The sequence below is a fragment of the Danio rerio genome, chromosome 21 (assembly GCF_049306965.1).
Source record: "Danio rerio strain Tuebingen ecotype United States chromosome 21, GRCz12tu, whole genome shotgun sequence".
NCBI classification, from domain to species: Eukaryota; Metazoa; Chordata; class Actinopteri; order Cypriniformes; family Danionidae; genus Danio; species Danio rerio.
The window spans coordinates 24,076,712-24,095,266 of NC_133196.1; the positions used below are offsets into that span (position 1 = coordinate 24,076,712).

Here is an 18,555-nt window from a genome sequence, read left to right on the forward strand (position 1 = left end):
TACTTACTTCTGAACAACATGGACAGCATGCAGCAAGCAGGAATTAAAGCTCACAATACACTAGCCGTTTTCATCAAACAATTTTTAAAATATATTATATTATTAAAATATAGCATCAAGAAATGCTTAAAGTAAACCCCAAGATGCACATCAACTTTAAAAATGCACACTAAAACACAAGCTGAGTAAGATAAACAATTTATCTGATAAGAAAAAATGTGCATAAACTACAGTGGAAACACATTTACTAAATAAATTCCAGCATGCATATCAAAAAAGCAGATTTGTTTTAACAGATCATGTGATATTGTTAAAAATAGGCACAATGGGATGGCATTAATGGAAAAACCAGTGGGCCGACCACATTGTAAAACATCTGAAATGCAATTTTGGTCGCTCTAAAATAGCTATCATTAAGTGTCCATCATCAAGTTTCAGTATTTTTATTTTCAGAAATGTTTTGAGCGGCAGAACTCCCGAAGATCTCATATTTTTCAGACTTATTTCTTTATATATTTGTTTTTGTACATTAAATTACTTCAAAACTACCAAAATGTCAATAAAGGTCCCTTTGCTAAACTGTAGAGTTTAATTTTTAACATCAAAGTTCAACAGAGCAGAGATAAAGAAGCAATAATACAATTCACAACCATAAATAAATTGAAAACAATTGTGAATCTCAAAATACAGAAACTGTTAATATTTTACAGTGTGGATGGAAACTGTTTTATAATGTGATATTCCAGTTTTTCACATAAATCTAATTCACATCTTTGGATGGAAACATGGCTAATAGCATTGGCTATGTGCAGGGGATGCGCTAAGGGGGAAAAAATGTGATTTTGTTAGAATCACACCAGTTTGTTCATCAAATAAAATATATTAAGACCTTAAAATATGCAAGATCTAAAAGTTAAATCAGTTGAGTAATTGATTCAATGACACAATAAAAAAAAGTGACCTGAAAAAATGGTTACTGAATGAATCTGTGAACAAATCTTTTTGCTGAATGAATTCAAAAAAAAAAATCACTGAGATGAATCAAAATCCACCAAAGCACCAAAACAGAACATTCTCAATCTAGATTTATCTGATATCCATTACTGATGATTTCTTTTACCCCCACGGCCCTCATTTGCTGGGATGTTGGGTTGGTATAGTTGAATCGTTTTAGTGATTAGTCCGTCAGCTTAATCACAGTTCATCATTACTGAAGCTCTGGGGAGCAGGCTTATGCCAATGCCGTGGTTTTAGTACAATGACCTGTTGCCAGAGTTCAGCTCTTCTACTACATTACCCACGGACTAGTGCATCGCATCGCCATCTAGAAAAGACTCCCTGCACTGGCATGGCAAATGGCCAGAGGATAACAGATGGTGAGAGCGTGTGCTCGGTGGCAGTGAAAGAGGGAGTGCTGATAGTAAAGGGTAGAAAGTGGGTCAGGATCAGCCACAGCAGGACCAGACAACAACGCTTAACACTAGACAGGCCCCACACACACACACACACACACACACACACACACACACACACACACACACACACACACACACACACACACACACACACACACACACACACATACACACACTCAAATATAATGCTCTTTAATAATTCTGCCTAATTAGAACTGCAAATGGAGGGCTGCATTCATATTTTACCTGAGTTTAAAATATGCAACTTCTTTTTTCTCTATAGAAATTTTCTACTCAGCATATATATTTCATTATGCTACATGTTTATAGCATGGAATAAAAAAGTAAAAAGCTAAAGTAATTGCAGATTCTCTGATCTCACAAACAATCTAAACTGTACAAAAGGGTTTAAAAAGTAAGAAGTAAATATTAAGTAGACCTGCCCTTTAAGGTTCAAGACACCCTGGATTACTTTTTCTGGGGCGGGATCAAAATCAGTGACATATCCTTAATCTGCTAGTGAAGTATAGACGCGTCAGTTTTTTATTACTATTCATAGCTGAGTTTTCATATCTTATGAGAAGACACTGCTTCTTAATTATTCATGAGAGTATGCGCTTTCCCAAGGCAAGGCAGACCTGCCAAACTGTGAGACAGAGTCTGCGCATGGCAAACGGTATTTAGCCATTCATGAAGGATCATAACGTTATGTGTTTGTTTCCATGATTCACAGGGTTTGTTGCATGTTTATCCCCACAATGCTTGCTGTCAGGGTCAAAACAGCAAAGCTGTTGGTTTGCAGCAAGCATTTTTGTTGGGAGAGCTGTATGAGAATTGGAGGATGGTGGTTGTCTTTTATCAGTAGAGTTTGTTACTATTCAGACACATCGCCTATATCTGTGCTGCTGTGTTTGCCAATTTTTAAAATGCTCCAGATTACCGGCAGGGATCATTTTTCAAATAGACAGGACAAGAGACCTGGGGCCTCATGTATCAACGCTGCGTACGCACAAAAACTTTGCGTACGCCAGGTTTCACGCTCAGAATCGCTCACGTTTGGATTTACTAACAATGAACTGAACGTGGGAATGTGCGCAGCTTCACGGCAGCTTTCTAGCAGGCGTACGCACATTTTTTGTGCGTGTCTATTTTATTTCCATTGGCGACTCCTAGAGGCAGTTGTGTTAAATTCCTCTCTACAAAGTGTCTGAGCCTTGCAATGGCAGCTGTATGAGATGGGTTCAGCAGGTATATAAGATTTCCATACCATACATTTGACCAGCTAAACATTAAAGCACAATTTGCAGCAGTCGCCTGTTTTCAATGTAATCTGAGCTATCTACTGCACGCACATTGCTATAAAGACACTATCTGAAGATGAATTTGCATGCGTGAATCAGAAACATTTCCATTCAATAAATGTGCAAATAAAATATGATGCTTATTGATATGAACTTATTGATGATTCCTACTTGTCTTTCTCGTGATAAATAGTTGGCAAAATCTGATATCTAGCGGGGGTAAAAACAAGAAAGAATTCATCAGACGCTGGATTCGAGCCGAGTTCAGGCTCGAACGTGTCAATTCATGATCACCTGCGTCTTACGAGTAGCGCCACTGAGACTGAAAAGCGTCCTGCAACATTTTACAGATATAAACCACACTATTTCTTTTTTTTAATTCACTCAGTGCGATGTTCAGACCCAACTGTGTTAACCGCATCAGCTAAACTCTCCCACTCTATTTTTTTCCTTTGTTGTTAATTCCGGAGAACAAACTTGCAAATAACACCGCTTTTCTCCGGTCTACCTCCGAAAGCAGCACCTCCATTTCACATTCTGTTCAAAGTTTCTCTTTTTGCTTGCTTTTGACATTGCTTTTTCGTTGGGTTTTGCCATTAGCATAGTCATTAGCATATTCATACGGGGGAGGAGGCAGGGAGGAGTTTTGTGCTCGTGCATGTTGCGCTCAGTTTCACGTTCATTCAGATGTACAAAAGAATATGCGTGAGATTCGGCGTACGCAGTGTTTCATACATCTGAATTTTTTTCTGCGTACGCACGTTTACAGCTTTGTGCGTACGCAATGTTTTAGTAAGATTTCCACGCAAGTCTTCGTACATGAGGCCCCTGCACTGCTATTCACTGTGTCTGCATTCAGACCCTGGGCTTTAGGAGGAGAGAAGTCATGATTATCTAATGATATAACAAAGTGTGGTTATGTGTATATGAAAGTATGAATAACAAATGTAGCAGGACATTAAATAATTTACTGTTTATTTCTTTGCATTCTAACTTTAAACTATAAAATCTTGGGTCTCCTCACAGTTTGTGTCTCATTTTGTGAGCCAACTGACAGCAGTTGCTCGCTCCCCTCTTTCTCCGCCTGCTCTGCTGGCCATGCCCACTCTTCCCTCTGCTCACAGCGCTCTACGCTCACCATGTAGCATTTTTTTAAATAAGTCTGAGGTACACTTAAACCAAAAAATGGGGGGTTTCAAGCCCATTTAAACATAACCATCACTGAGATATTCATTCATTATTTTTTTTCAGCTTAGTCCCTTTATTAATCTGGGGTTGCCACAGTGGAATGAACCGCAAACTTATCCAGCATATGTTTTACACAGCGGACGTCCTTCCGGCTGCAACTTATTTCTGGGAAACATCCATACACACTCTTTCACACTCATACACTACGGACAATTTTACCATATAGCTCAGAATTGCATGATGTAAAGTAAATAAATAAAGTTGCTTTTATCAGACTATTCTCCATTTATGACTTCCTATTCTGACTTTATATTTCTCAATTTTTAGGGGTAAAAATCTAAATTGTAAGGCATTAACTTAAAAACAATTTAAAAGATTTGTTTTCCATTTTCCATCACCAGCTCCATTACTTCCTGCTGTTTCCTTGGCTGTGCATCTTTCAAGATCAAGTTGACATGAAATTTTACAAAATTTCTGTGGGAGTTACTGTCAACAGCTCCGCAATTATGCTCAACTTTCACCTCGAGTGACGTTAAAGTTTGAGATAACCACAAGAAGAAAAAAAATAAGAAAAAGACTAAATAAGACAGCTTGATCCAAAACAATTTGTGTAAAAAAAAACTAACTAAAAAAACACAGACAACATCAATCTAACAACATCTGCACAACCAATATTTAGTTGTGAAACTTAATATAATGTATAGTAAAATAATAATATGTTCAATTATGCACAAAATGTCTAAAAAAAAATAAGCAAAACTACACTACCTGACAAAAGTTTTGTCGCCGATCCAAGTTATAGGATAACAAATAATAACTTGACTTCTAGTTGATCATTTGGTCTCAGAAGTGGCTTTTATAAAAAAGCAAAAGCCTCTAGATTACGCTTATTTTACCAAAATAAAATATGATTATGCCTTGATTTTTAATTATTTAATCAGGACAGTAAGGTCTGACTTTGCTTAGACAAAAAGTCTTGTCATTTAACAGAAATAATGTACAATATAGAATATAAAGTCATGACGTAGTGGGAAAAAAATAATATTGTGTATGACTCCCATGAGCTTGGAGGACTCCATCCATACATCTCTGCAATGACTCAAATAACTTATTAATAAAGTCATCTGGAATGGCAAAGAAAGCATTCTTGCAGGACTCCCAGAGCTCATCAAGATTCTTTGGACTCATCTTCATGTTACCCCAGACATACTCAATAATGATGTCTGGTGATTAGGATGGCCAATCCTGGAGCACCTTGACCTTCTTTACTTTCAGGAACTTTGATGTGGAGGCTGAAGTATGAGGAGCACTATCCTGCTGAAGAATCTGCCCTCTCCTGTAATTTGTAATGTAATCGGCAGCACAAAAGTCTTGATACCTCAGGCTGTTGATGTTGCCATCCACAGATCTCCTGCACATACTGAATGTAAGCCCAAACCATGATTTTTCCTTCACTAAACTTGACTGAATACTTTGACAATCTTCGGTCCATGTGGGTTCCAATAGGCCTTTTGCAGTATTTGTGATGATTGGGATGCAGTTCAACAGATGATTCATCTGAAAAATCTACCTTCTGCCACTTTTCCAAATGATCAACTAGAAGTCAAGTTATTATTTGCTCGTACAACTAGAATCGACGACAAGACTTTTGTCAGGTAGTGTAGTGTATTTGGTCACATTTAAACAATAATATAATATAATATAATATAATATAATATAATATAATATAATATAATATAATATAATATAATATAATATAACCGCTAGGTCTAAGGTAAAGATACTTGTAATATTTCACTATAGTGCTGATATATACATCAACAGTGGAGTACAAACAGAACATGGAAAATAATGCTGCAAATCCCACAATACAGACAAATCCAGTACGCTGCACATGTGACTGCTTGAGCTGTTGATTTATTCCCCAACACAATCGGATTGCTTTCTTCGCGAAAAAAACAATCACAATTGACCAGATGTTTCTTAAGAGTGGCGCTTAAGAAATCGCAGAAAGGCCATGAGTTAAAAAGGCAGACTCCTGCAGCCCTTCACTCTTACATCACCAGCTGACATTCAGATACTACATGCATTGGTGACTCTAGCTCAGTATAACAGCACGTTTAGCGGCAGAACGGATGCAATTATGGCGATTCATGCTCAACCAGACTCTTGTCTCGCATGAATTAGGATTATATTTCAATTCTGAAAGCTAAAAGCTGTAAAGATAAAGAGAATTATACAGTTTGAAATACTTTTGAACTTTTAAGAGCAACCCTTTGACATATTTGACGCTTCATTGTGCTCTTTTCTGAAGGATTACTGTAAAGCCACACTGATATTTTACTGATATGGAACTTGTCATCGGTGTATGATGTCATCTGGAATATTCTACAGCATATAACAGTGTGTGTGTGATTTTTAATTAATATAGTGTTGAAAGCAGAGATGAAAATGGATTCTGAATTAAGAGTATTATAGCACAAATAACTGGTAATCATCAGAAAAACAACAATACTGATCAATATAAAGACTAAACTAGAGGTGCCCAATCTAGAGTTGGCCCATGGTAACCTTTGATTTGGCCCGCCATCCCATCAGAGAAGAAAGGAAGAATGATATGGATGGATTAGAGACTGTCACTTCTAATTTAATGTAACATTTTGTTTGTTTGTTTTATTGATAAGCTACAAAAAGTGAACTAAAATGAAATGTTTCAATTAAATGTTGTAAAGGAATCAGATTTTTTTAAAATACATATTGTCAGTCAGCAGACAGGACAATGCAATGCAAATGTGATGTTTATGTACTTATCATAATATATTATAATTTAAAAATTATACTGCATTAGTTATCAAAAAGTATTTTACTATTATATTTTAATATTATGAAGTAACTTTAATGTAATAATAATAATAATAATAATGTAATATAATTTACCTTCAGCCCATGGCTCTCAAAGATATTTGGTACTTGGCCCTTCATACGAAAAAGTCTGGGCACCCATGATCTAAACAAATAGTTATATCAGGGTTTCCATCTTTTAGATGCAACAGAGAGCCAAATATGGCACCTATCTAAAAATGCTAAAAGCAACTGCATATTTTCTTTAAAACATATATTTTTTTCTTTGTAAACAAATCATGTAATACATGAGAAATATTTAAAATTTGGAAAATAATATCTTTCTGTTCAGTTACAGATTTACTCATTAGTACTGTATCCTATTTATTGATTTACTTTTATTAATAATTTTTGTGAGTTTATTTTTTTGTAAATTTGCAATTACTGGCTTAATTTAAATTTTAAGCATTCATTTTCATCAATTTTAGATAATTGGTTTATTTAAACAATCATATTCTAAACATACATATTACATAATCATTTTTTATTGTTTATTTTAATGCTAATGTGTGTTTGTTTATTAATCCTAAGAACATTTTGCAAATTTAAATAAAGTATATGTATACATTTGAACATTTTTAATTATTTTTTGTATTGTGTAATTTTTACTATGATTATTTTAATGCTTTTCTCCAAATATTATCATAGCCCACATAGTACTTCCTTGCGGGGTCCGGGGAATCAGGTACAAATAAAGGAGTAATAGAGGCTCTACTCATAATTTTGAAGAAAAAAAATAATATTTTATATTAAAAAAACGATCTTTAAGTTTTTTTTTTAGCAACTCTAAGATTGATTTATTAATCATTACTATCATATTAACAACACTTGAACATATTATTATTGTTATTTAAATAGTTATTATTACCATGACTACTCTACTACTAACAATAAACAATAATATTTCATGCTTTAAATCTTTTTTTTTTTTTTTTTTTTTTTTTTTTTTACAAATATAGGCTTATTTCTAAAGTGAATTTTGGACTTTCAGAAGCAATTTTGGGCAATACCACGATGGACAATGTAATGAGAAATAAAACAGCCAACCATTAAGAAGAAAGAGTCACGCATGTGATAAGGCAGATACTCTCTTACCTATCAAAAAGACGCACATCAGCCGTAGAAGCAAATTTATAAACATCATGGTCCTGTTCAAGATGCAGTGAATTCAACAGAAGTGATGCGATGTGAGATTAACAGAGAACGCAATCCATAAGAGAACAATAGCCCAGTATTCCCATTCGCAGAGCTGTGACAGGAAAGAGGAAGGTGATCGGATGTTCACTAGTTAATCTGAAGTTTGGACGGACACCGCGCTCTGGACCGAACCCTTCCACACTCAGGGTCCGCGAAGCAGTTACGCGCATTGAGGCGCGCTTTGAAGTGCGCGCGTGGGCAGCGGATCGAACCGAAATCAGCTTAAAGCCCTGAGATTAAAGAAGAATGAACAACATAAACCTAAGGTCTCTGTCCACTTGCTCTCCAGACTAGAGAGGGCGAACGGATTTTGTGCGCTCAGTTGTTGCTCTGAGGTCCTGGGGCGATTTTCCTCATCCGTGCGCCTTTGATTAAAGTCTCTGAAAGCATCGTCTGTCAGCGAAAACTCGTCGTATAACTTTACCAAACAGAAAAGTCTAGTCCTGGCTAAAGAGTATCTAGAAAACGTCTGTTGATCAGCAAGTGATTCAAAGTTGCGCTCGACTCGTCTGATTCGTCCGGTGATTAAGGACAATACGATTAATGGATCACAGCTCCTGGCGGAGTTCGACTGCACACAGGAGAACAAAGTAAACACAAGTGCGGGCTTGGCAATAGTTCTTTGCGTTTCATCAGTGCTGTCTATTACTGATCAGCTTTTATGCCTGATTACTTATCAAAGTCTGACTAGTTAAGTGTTTAGGAATATACATTTAAAGGACTCCGATCGAGCGCGTGCCAAACGTAAACAGTCCAACATCTCCCTCTGGTGTTTATTAATGGACATGCAGTTCAGATTTGCACTGCACACTCAGAAATAAAGGTACGAGAGCTGTCACTGGGGTGGTACCTTTTTTAAAGCTACACATTTGTACCTAAAGGGTCCAACAAATGTGTATCTTCTGGAAAAGTACCACCCCAGTGACAGCTCACGTACCTTTATTTCTGAGAGTGCAGTGTACAATGTTTAAACGATAATATGTCTGTGCTTTTATAATGAATATGGAATATATCGACCCGGGATAAACCAAACTAAGATAAGTGGGGAAAAACATAAAGATGTAAAAACTAAGTAAAGTCATTTAAAATGCTTTAAAGTAATTTAACAGAAACTAAATGTAAAGTTCAGATGCAAAAACCTCCAAATGCCATCTAAAATTTTCTTATAAAACGTGATTTTTATCAGACTCCTATGTGTAGGTTCAGTAATTTCACTTTTATGGCAAAAAACAAGTTATTTTCATGCCTTCAAAGTAAAAAAACTCAACATAAACAAAGAAGGCTGAGAAAAATTTAAATTTTTGACTGAAATTTCAGAAGACACTGAGAGGTTTTAGCATCTGAACTCAAATCAGATGCAAATCTATTACATTAACTTACTTGTTTTCAGAAATGTATGTTGATTGAACATAAAACAATTAAGTTGTCCCAAAAAGATCTTAAGAATTGTGGTGTATTAGCTCATTTTAAATAAGTAGTTTGAACAAAAGCAGCAAAAATCTTTTTTAAATGTAATTCATTTATTCATTTTCTTTTCGGCTTAATCCCTTTAATAATCAGGGGTCACCACAGCAGAATGAACCGCCAACTTATCCAGCATCTGTTTTAAGCAGGGGATGCCCTTCCAGCAGCAACCTAACACTGGGAAACACCCCCACACACTTATTCACACATAAACACTATGGATAATTTAGCCTATACCCAATTCACCTGTAGTTCATGTCTTTGAACTTGTGGGGGAAACCGGAGCACCCAACTTTTTAAAATGTATATTATTATATTGTAAATGCAATTATAACTATGAAGAAAGCAGCTGACAGTAGAGTCAGATTCCTATTTTTTCTAAAATTCATATTGTGATACTTTATGTAAAATTATTGTGAAACAGCTCTGTTGTATTGTCCGTTTCTGTGTGTCATTTTAGTAATTATATGGGATTTTCATCTTAATTTGTAGGCAGTCCCAAGCAATAAATTAATGAGCAACGTTTGTATGGTTACCGCTGAATTAATGTCTTCATTTGATGTGAAGGGCAGGTTTTCATGGCTTATTTTGAAATCCTTTCAAATGTAAAACATCCTCCTCATACTCCACAAGCATTGTTATCAACCGAGGCGGATTAACAATTCAAAATGAAGCAGTGGAATTAATTCTCAACTTCAGCAATGAGCTGTCACAGCTTTTCAAAAAGCACACCTTGTCACCTGAGGAAACACTGGAGATGTCACTCTCTGAAAGTAATCATTCATCCCCATGGAAGGAAGAGCAACAATAAACACTGTCATGTGTGATATTCGCCTGTCTAGAAACAGCATTTGAGATGCGTCAGTCTTCTTCTGATTGACTGAAATCTTTGCAGTCCCGAATGTGTCTGCATATATCTTACGAATTGACAATAAAGGCCTTTTACATGCTAATTTGTCCTCCAATTAAAATGCGTAAAGTAACAAAGTAAAAGTTCACTACAGCACACAATGTTTACTTAAAAATGTAACGCAAGGGGGCCAAGTGACTGAAAGCTGTCAGGGACCAACAAATCTGAATGTGGCATTTAAACGATGCTCAGCTGGTTCTAAAAGATCCTCCACACCAATGCACCACTAGGCAGGATGAGCCATTGAATAAAAAAGCAGGATGGATTCAGGCTTTCATGTTGTTTATGACAAATTTTGCCATCTAAATGTAGCTGCAGAAACTGAGATACAGTCTTGGTATGCCTGTATGAACCGTAGCCTCAGTTTTCTGTTCATATCTGACAGGAGTGGCAGCAGCGTGCTCATCTGCTTTGAGCTTTGACGTGTTGAGCATTCAGAGATGCTATTCTGCAGATCTGGGTTGTAGCAAGTGATAATTTGAGTCACTGTCTATCTGAGCCAGTCTTGTCATTCTCCTCTGACCTCTGGCATTAAAAAGGCATTTCCACACACAGGACTGGATATTTTTTCATTTCAGCCCACTGTCTGAAAACCCTAGAGATGGCTGTGTGAAAATCCCAGTAGATCAGCAGTTTCTGAAATACTTAGGCCAGCCTGTCTGGCACCAACAACTATGCCACATTCAAAGTCTCTTAAAACAACTCTCTTCTGCATTCTGATGCTCAGTTTGCACTTCAGCGGATAGTTTTGACCAGGTTTACATGGATAAATGCACTGATGTCATGTGATTGGCTGACTATTAAAAAGCAGTTAAAGAACATACCTAACCAGCAATGCTTTGCAGATATATAATAGACATCTAAACATAGTCGTCTTGGCTAAAACAAGGCTAAACTTGGGCTGTCAGTGAAAATCTAATAGACATCTGAACAGGCCAAAACTAGACTAGTCATTAAATAAACAGAAATGAATGACTACACATATAAAGTCTGTCTAATGTGTCTACTTGACGACGAGTCTAGTTTGGGGCTATTCTTAGACGTCTATTAGATTTTCACTGACAGACCAAGTTTAGCCTTGTTTTAAGCTGTCTATGTTTAGATGTCTATTAGACGTCTATTAAACACAAAATTGTTTGCCGAGTAATAAAGTTTGTATGATGTATATACAAATGGTAACACTTAACAATGAGCTTTTACAGCTTAACAGTACACTGTGTTTACAGGGTTGACTTCACTTTAAAAAAGCAAGTAAACCCATTGCCTTAACATTATTAAGAAAATAACCTATGTACGTAAATGGACCAATATGAGACTCTGACGGTATGGTAACCTTGGTTAAAAATATCACAGTTTCACGGTATAGTAATTACTGCTCTATAATATAATCTTTTTTAATTGTCTGGGTTAAAAAAACAACAATTTTCCCTTCAAAATTTCAAAACATAAAGAATATTTTGGAACAGTAAACATGTCATAGACAGTAAATTTGTGCCATTAACATACAGTATTTTTAATTAGCTGTAAATCAAGATACAGTAAAAAGAAAAAAGCGCGAAACATGACCAATCACAGAAAGAGAACTTTTTTCTGCCTGTGCTTTTAAAAGGCTAAAAATCTAAATGAAGTGGTTGTTAAAAAATGTAAAAAAAAAAAAAAAAAAAAAAAAACTTAAATATACAGTATAGGAACGGTATGACAAAAAATGTTGCCGGTTTTAAAACCTTGATTTTTCTGAATCGTGGTACACCTTGAAAGCGGTTATTGTCCCATGCCTAGTACGTAATTCTAAACAATTAAGGTAAGTGAACTTAACAGTTGTAAGATACAACATAATTACTTACAGTACACTTTTTAAAGTAAAATTAACTTGTCACTTTTAAGGCAATGGATTTAAGTAGTCACTTTTTACAGAGTAGTTTATACCTTTATTTTAGAGCTTGGCAATATGGCAAAATGCAATCTGGACTAATTTTTTTCCATATTAAACAATAACTATATACACTAAGGTGATAAGTTTGGGGTCAGTTTTTTTCATGTGGTTTTTATTATTCTGTTCATCAAAGCGACATTTATTAAATGTATAAACAATTTTTTTTATTGTGAAATACTTATATATTAAATATTTATTTATTACTTATTGTACGTAGTTTCAAATGTAATTATCACTCCAGTCATGCTTTTATTACTATTACCATTATTATTATTATTATTATTATTATTATTATTGATATTAGAGGGATTTCTGCAGATCATGTGACTCTGAAGACTGAAGTAATGAAGCTGAACATTCATCATTAAAATCACTGGAATAAATGATTTAATTAAATTATGAACTACTTTTGAACAATTATTTTATTGTGCAAAAACATTTCACTATTTTACAATTTGTACTGTATTTTTGATTAAATAAATGCAGCCTTGGTGAGCAGGATAAGCTTATTTGAAAACATTTTTAAAATACTGACCCCAAACTTTTGACCGCTAGTGTATATTGTGATATCAATTGTTAATGCATCCAGATTTAAAAGACTATCCCAACAATGACTGAAGCCACAAATTAGAGTGTCCAATAAATAGCATAACCTATTTTTGGTAGCTGAAAATTCGGTGCATGTTTAATATCCACACTTCTAGATTCTCATTGTTTTATGTTTCTGTTGTGTGACTGGCTCTATAAATATAAAGTAAAAAAGTCCAGTGCTTATTATTGTTACTGACAAAGTTTATCACGATTCAATATAACATCGTTTATCAGCCCAGCCCTAATTTATTCATAAACTAACCAGGAGCAATCATTAATTATTTTGACTTTTTTTTTTTAAATACAATTGATGGTTCATAATTAATGCTGTAAAGCAGGGATGTCAAACTTAATTCCTGGAGGGCTGCAGTCCTGTACAGTTTAGTTCCAGCCCTAATTAAACACACCTGATCAAACTAATTGAGTCCTTCAGGCTTGTTTGAAACTTTCAGGTAAGTGTGTTGAAGGAGGGTTGGAACTAAACTGTGCAGGACTGCGGCCCTCCAAGAATTGAGTTTGACATCCCTGCTGTAAAGTGATGTTTGTTGAATTATGTGATAAACACTGTGCAAATTACTGAAGAAAACTACTGTACAATGAAAGGTTGTGCATGTGATCTTTAAATAAATGAATGATATAATTTATTTAAAAATACATTAAAGTGTAATAAAGAAATTTGTAATGTTACAAAATCTGACTTATTTAAGCAAATGCTGATCTTTTGAACTTTCAAATGCTCTACATTTCTAAGTATATAGGAACTCTATGGTGAATGTTGGCAAAATAGCATTTTCTAGTACTTTCAAAAGGGGGAGACAAACCGTTTTCCGTCTCTCCTACCAGACATCCTCTCTCCCCTCCACTCTTCACACGGCTAAAGCTTTATACATCACCGGAAAGGGTCTTCATGCCAAAGGAAAAGCATCACAGCCTGGGATTAAAACAGCACAACCATAAAGGTAAACATCTGATGTCAAAAGATGATGTCATGCTTGCTCGGGCAACAAAAGAATACTATCACAGGATTTCATAATACGATTTGGCCTGTTACTGAGGATTACACAGAGATCAGCTTTTATAATATGAAAAATAAGGTACATCCTGTCAGAGTACTGCATGCCAAATGTTGCATGCTGTCGATTTAGCCTTAAAGAAAGACTTTGGGTTCATGAAGGCCATAGAAGGTCTTTGTGATTCTCATTGGGGTATTTTATTTTTTTGTGGGTAGGTGAATGGACAATTATTAGACAAACATGGGTATATCTGGTGTGCTTCTATGTTTTGGTCTGAAACACTGCATGAGCGCAGCACAGATGGGAGGGGTTGCTGCATTTCACTGCAGTGGTGAAGTGCTGTGTGGGACAGTTAGGTGGAGCTACAGCACTGTTGCTATCTGCAGAACACAGTCTGATGGATGGTCAACATGGAGAAGTCTAAACATTTTAAAATACAGGTCTGTTTAACAGTCGGTTTACTTCTCAGTCATTTTATTCTGTATCTGAATTTAGATTTTGTAGATTAGATATTTATTGCAAAGCTGACAGTTTAAGGAGCACTGCTTTAAACAGGAAGGTTATATAGACCTTCACATGATCTGGCATCCTCTTAATTATTTTGGTTATTTTAACACAACAGTGCTATAATGTAGTGAAATAATACAATTGAAATGTAATAAAAATACATGTGCTTATATGTTTTGACCATGTTCTTTCTTTTTCTACTTAGAGTTTTGTGATGAACACATCTTACTCTATGTTTATGTGGATTCTTGTCCTGGGAGGTAAGATGATGATTAATATGTTTTATATATATTGCTTATAAGAAACCATCTTAACATTTAACAATTCATGAATTTTTTTTCTCTATACTGCCATATGTGATGGTTTTATTTTAAACTCTAATGTAAATTATCAGATAATAGCATAAAATATAGAATTAACATAACTCAGATTAGATTCTACTTTATTTTCATTACACATGTAAAAGTACAAGGCAGCAATTAATATGTACAGTGAGAAAATAAGTATTGAACATGTCATGTTTTTTCCTGGGAATGATATTTCTAAAGGAGCTGTTGACATGGAATTGAACCAGATTTTGGTAAAAATCCAAACAATACAATCATAAAAATAAAACAAAACTGAAAAAATGTGGAAAAATAGTTATGTGCAATAACAATGAAATGACACAAAGAGAATGTATTGAACTACTGAAATGCATTTAATACTTTACATAAAAGTTTTTTTTTGGTGCTGGCAGCTTAAAGACGCCTCATATAGAGAATGAAGTCACATGAATTGCTCAGCTGTGAGTTTTTCACAGACTTCAACAGAATGTAAATTCTTGAGGTCTCGTCTATCAAATCTGATCTATATTTTGTAATTTCTATTGGATTCAAGTCAGGTGATCATCCTGATAACGTAGATGTTAGACTGAAGCAGCTAATATTAATTTACAATAAGGAAGGGCAGAGGGTTGCTGAAGAACTACTGAGAAATTTCAGCGGCTTTCTGGGCTTTCACTGACTTTCTACACCTTCCTTTCTTCATGTTTTCAATACTTTTTCCCTGCCTCATTTCGTCTTATTACACATAACTTAATTTGTAAACTAATATTTGTTTTCTTTGCATATATGGATTTCTATGGTTGTAACCAACATCTGGGGAAAATTTCAAATCAACGGCACCTTCAGAAATATGTTTTCTGAGAAAAGTTTTTCTGTGTTCAATACTTATTTTCCTCCCCTGTATTTATGTATTCTATAAATAAAACTGTATATTTTTTAAATAATTGTTTCTAGTTCTATGAATAAAAACACAATAAATATATAGGTTTAAGATGAGATGTCCCATTTAATTTGCTACATTAATTTCTTTAAATAATTTTATATGAGAAGAGAGCATATTCTTTTTAAAAATAAAATGTCAAAATATGTGGGAAATAACAAATAAGGTAATGCTGTCATTCAGTGTTACAGATACATATTCATGTAAAAATGAAAAGACATATTAGTCTGAACTGTATTAAAATATATAAATAAAATGAGAATATTATTTTTTGCACTATATTTTGAATGCTTAAAAATGTCTCTAAAAGGGTCTACTGCATTACTGACACTTGGTCAATCCTGCTGATTGTAAGTATAAAGATTTGGAATAAAAATTATTCGCATTTTCGGCTGATGATGCCTAGATAGTCTTTTAATATGTCATCAATTTATTTATTAAGATTTTTAGGAATAAAAAGTTTATCGTTTGTAAAATCTATATACTATAAGAATACTTTGATTTTAAAAGCTATATGCTATTGTTTTGTTGTGTGCAAACTCATCTTTTTTATCTTTGAACCTATTTTCCATTTAACATGTTTTTTTTATTATTTTTTATAAATCTTTTGGTTATATCGAATACAAGTCATTAGTCAATAACTCACCCTTTTTTATCACAAAAATAGTCACACTGTTAACTTACTGTTTTTGTAAATTAAAAAAGTATTTAACTGTAAGGTGAACTGTTTTGTTGTATGACAATTTTATGTATTTTAATGTTGAATTGTTTAAATTGCTGTATATTCTACAGTAAAGATACATACTATTCTGTAAAAACTGTGTTGAGCAAGATAAACAATACTGTAAATGTAAATACAGTATTGTAGCTGTAATGGATTTACAGTAAGTTGCTGGGAACTTCTGCCAGGAATTTGTTAACAGGGCAGGTTTGTTATGGCACAGGACTTAGTAAATGATGACACAATAGCATTTTTGGGAAACTTTTCTTTTGAAGAACCTTTTTAAAAGTATCAGCCAGACACATCAACTATCTAAATAACAGACTCCTTTATATCTCATCTTCAGTTCTGATGACCCCAGCGCTGTGTCAGGATGACGAGAGCATCATGACAGTCTGTCAAGAGGAGGATAATGACCTCAGAGTGGACTGCCCTCTGGAGCCCAAACACAGCTTCCACACGGACTTTGAGTTCTCCATGTCCAAAGGCCAAAAGGAGATCATCATAAATACCAACATTTCTGGAATCATGCCTGAACCCAGATTTCGGCACAACACCTTTGTGACAGAACTTGAACCATACGGCTTCAGGCTCACCATTATGAGCTTCACCATCGCTGAGAATACAACGTTCATTTGCAAAGTAACTAAGGTCCAGAGGACGCTATTTGTCGAATTAGGTACAGCAGCTGAGATCAATCCTTACAGCATCACTATATAAATCTTGAATTAAAATATTCTCTGTCTAACCCTGAATTTGTTTTTGATTTCCAGGCAGTATCGAGCCCTGCTCTGCCATCAGCGTGTTTCTGCTGGGTTATCCTTGGCTCAGTCTTCTGCTCCCTGTGTGCATCATACAACTATGGGAAGCTTTTTAATACACAATCTGTTGCAGTATATACAGCAGAGTGTTACTTTAGATTTCTCAGCATATTTGAGTACTTTTAGAACTGCTTTTCGATCTACGTGCTCTGCCTTTACTATAAAGTAAGTACCAGTTGCTGCCTCTATGATGGTATTGATTACTTTACACCTTTTTCGTGTCTAGCCAAGCACATGTCGAGTGTGCATTAAGTTAAAGAGTTTTTTAGGTTCTTGACTGATACAAACAGTGTTGAAAAAGGCTAAAGTTGTCAAACATATGTATTGCTACTTAGAAAAATTACCAAACAGCCTTTTTTGACAATAATGTTAATAATGTGACTGTGCCATCAGTGCATTCAGTGAAACGCATAATACAATTTTTTTTGTCATTACTCTGTATAAGCATTTGTATGTAAAGTAATCAAGTAAATCAATTCCATAATGTATTTGCACAGTTATATTTTTTCCAGCACACACAAAATGCTTATAAATGTTTTAGTCTGTTTACCTAGTACATTATTTAATGCGTGTGTGAAAACAAAAATACATTAGCTTGCGAAATAGTTCCATTTTGATCAGTTGTTTTGAAAAGGTATCGATGCCATCTTCTGAATGCCATCAGAAAATGTATCTTTAATCATGTCTGTCACTGTTGTTTCTGCCCTTGTTTCATTCATGGAATAAAATAAACCAACATATTAAACAACAGAATTTGTTGTTTTTGGTCAGTAATCAGATAATGACAAAAACAGCTAGCGATAAGTTAACAAGACTACAATGTAGTTTGAGAAAGATCATTTTACTTTAAACTAATGTTGACATCTGTTATAGTTGAAATAAATGAACTGTGGTTGAATATTTTACGCCAATCAGATGGCTATTTCCTCAGCAACAAAAAAGCGAGCCACCTTATGTTTAAATAAAAATGCAAAAAAGTCTAGACTAGAGCAGTGTCCAAAATCACAAATGTTCCTAATATATAGAGGGCAAAAACATAAATATGGGAAAAATTAAGAACAATTGACATTTCACCACAAGATCATGGCGAAGCAGTAGTCACTTATTGACAACATGCTGACTTTTATACACGGAGATTATTACATTAATACTAAAGGGGCAATGTGGCCTAATGGTTAGAATTAGACTTGAATTTGTTTACAGTTTAAGGAAAGTTACTAACGTTACAATAATTTTAGCTGAGCATCTTGTGTGGATTTAAAGTGGTTGCAAACTAAAGTAACGTTAGGAGGCCTTCATAGTCAATGAATCTGATTTCAGACGCAGG

At 34.7% G+C, this 18,555-nt stretch overlaps 2 protein-coding genes across 14 annotated transcripts in view; one reads left to right on the forward strand and one right to left on the reverse strand.

Moving 5' to 3' along the window:
- nectin1a (nectin cell adhesion molecule 1a) overlaps positions 1 to 18,555 on the reverse strand; it is a 54,884-nt gene that overhangs the window by 36,079 nt on the left and 250 nt on the right. For 3 of the 11 annotated variants that reach the window (XR_012396438.1, XM_073934206.1, XM_073934204.1), the window contains exon 2: positions 13,741 to 13,831. The exons of 2 other annotated variants lie outside the window; for them this stretch is intronic. Coding sequence is in view for 4 of the 9 variants with exons in the window: in XM_073934206.1 (XP_073790307.1) it covers positions 13,741 to 13,747 (7 nt within the window). In the remaining 5 variants the exon portion in view is untranslated. 11 annotated transcript variants of the gene reach the window in all.
- Positions 13,742 to 17,981, forward strand: LOC137488811 (uncharacterized). 3 transcript variants are annotated; one of them, XM_073935346.1, is made up of 5 exons: positions 13,742 to 13,994; positions 14,129 to 14,353; positions 14,626 to 14,680; positions 16,754 to 17,086; positions 17,181 to 17,981. In XM_073935346.1, the coding sequence occupies exons 2-5, from the start codon at positions 14,315 to 14,317 to the stop codon at positions 17,282 to 17,284; spliced, it is 531 nt and encodes a 176-aa protein (XP_073791447.1). In that variant the 5' UTR covers positions 13,742 to 13,994; positions 14,129 to 14,314; the 3' UTR covers positions 17,285 to 17,981. The 3 variants fall into 3 exon arrangements, with proteins under 3 accessions (XP_073791447.1, XP_068072145.2, XP_068072147.2); XM_068216044.2 differs by lacking the exon at positions 14,129 to 14,353; XM_068216046.2 differs by lacking the exon at positions 14,129 to 14,353 and having other exon boundaries at positions 13,742 to 13,859.